Genomic DNA, 1051 nt, shown 5'->3' on the forward strand with positions numbered 1-1051 from the left:
GCAAGGAGACACGGACCTTACGAAGTGCCCACCTCCCCCCATGGCGCCGTCTCCCACTTGAACACTTTGAAGCATACGAAACCGACGTCACCATCGCGCTCGGCGAGAAATTCATCGCGCAACGTCAAATACGCTGATACGGTAGAGTACGGTCGCGGTTGCTGTAGCAAGAGACGGCCTGGGATACCTCCGAAAGCTGCTCGCCTTTCAAGTTGGAGAGCTGTTCGACGAGGTGCGCAGCATTATCGGCGGGCTGGCCTTCGTGCGAGGCGATAAAAATGGCTATAGAAATGTCTGCGGGCGTATGCCCCGCTGCCGAGTCGAGCGTACAAATCGAACTGTTGGAGCCCAGGGGAGTCATAAATGGACCGTTTAGCGTGCCGACGCACCTTAGTCAATGGCGGAAGAAGCTATCCTTTGTGTAAATCCTTCCAATCTGCCAGTGCTCGAGCCCTAGAGCACATTACGCGGGTTCAAATCGGCGGCATTCATCGTTATGAGTCGCCCGTCCGCCTCGTTTGGTCCATCGTCCCGCCGCAGCAGGTTAGATGGCGTGCTGAACATCGGGATGCTGGCATTCGTGTTAGTGCAAGTAATAGCATGGACGGACAAGTCGTGCGGCTCGGTCATCAGCGCCTGCTCCGGGCGCAGGTCGTACGACGAGTGGACCACCGTTAAGTTGAAGCGTTGCATGGAGCAGAGCAGCGTGCTCTGGGCCTCTTCCCAAGCGGAATGGTTGGCCTTGGAGATCGGGCGTGAGCCGCGTGAGGGACGAAGAAGTCTGTGGACATACAATGCAGGCATGCATGGCATAGCCGGTCGGCTGCGAGGAGCCCGGCTGGTGTCGAAGGATCAAACGTAATTCAAAAGTATGCTGCGCGTATGCTCAGCCTTGAGCTCTTCCGCCTGCGTGTCCAGTCAACAAGACAGGCTATAACACAGCTCGATGGCCGATTCTGCCCTGCGTATATCACACAAAGGAGCAGTTGACAGCGGCAGGTCACTCACCATCTAGCCTGTCCTCCGCCTGTCTCCCTTCGCTCGTTACTCT

At 57.0% G+C, this 1051-nt stretch overlaps 1 protein-coding gene across 1 annotated transcript; it reads right to left on the minus strand.

Annotated features, from left to right (window-relative positions):
- On the minus strand, positions 1 to 754 carry PHACADRAFT_264869 (uncharacterized protein). The gene has a single exon (XM_007401379.1). It carries the CDS (start codon positions 359 to 361, stop codon positions 125 to 127), a length of 237 nt encoding a protein of 78 aa, XP_007401441.1. The 5' UTR covers positions 362 to 754; the 3' UTR covers positions 1 to 124.
- Between the last annotated feature and the right edge of the window lie 297 nt (positions 755 to 1051).

Source organism: Phanerochaete carnosa, assembly GCF_000300595.1.
Source record: "Phanerochaete carnosa HHB-10118-sp unplaced genomic scaffold PHACAscaffold_12, whole genome shotgun sequence".
Taxonomy (NCBI): Eukaryota; Fungi; Basidiomycota; class Agaricomycetes; order Polyporales; family Phanerochaetaceae; genus Phanerochaete; species Phanerochaete carnosa.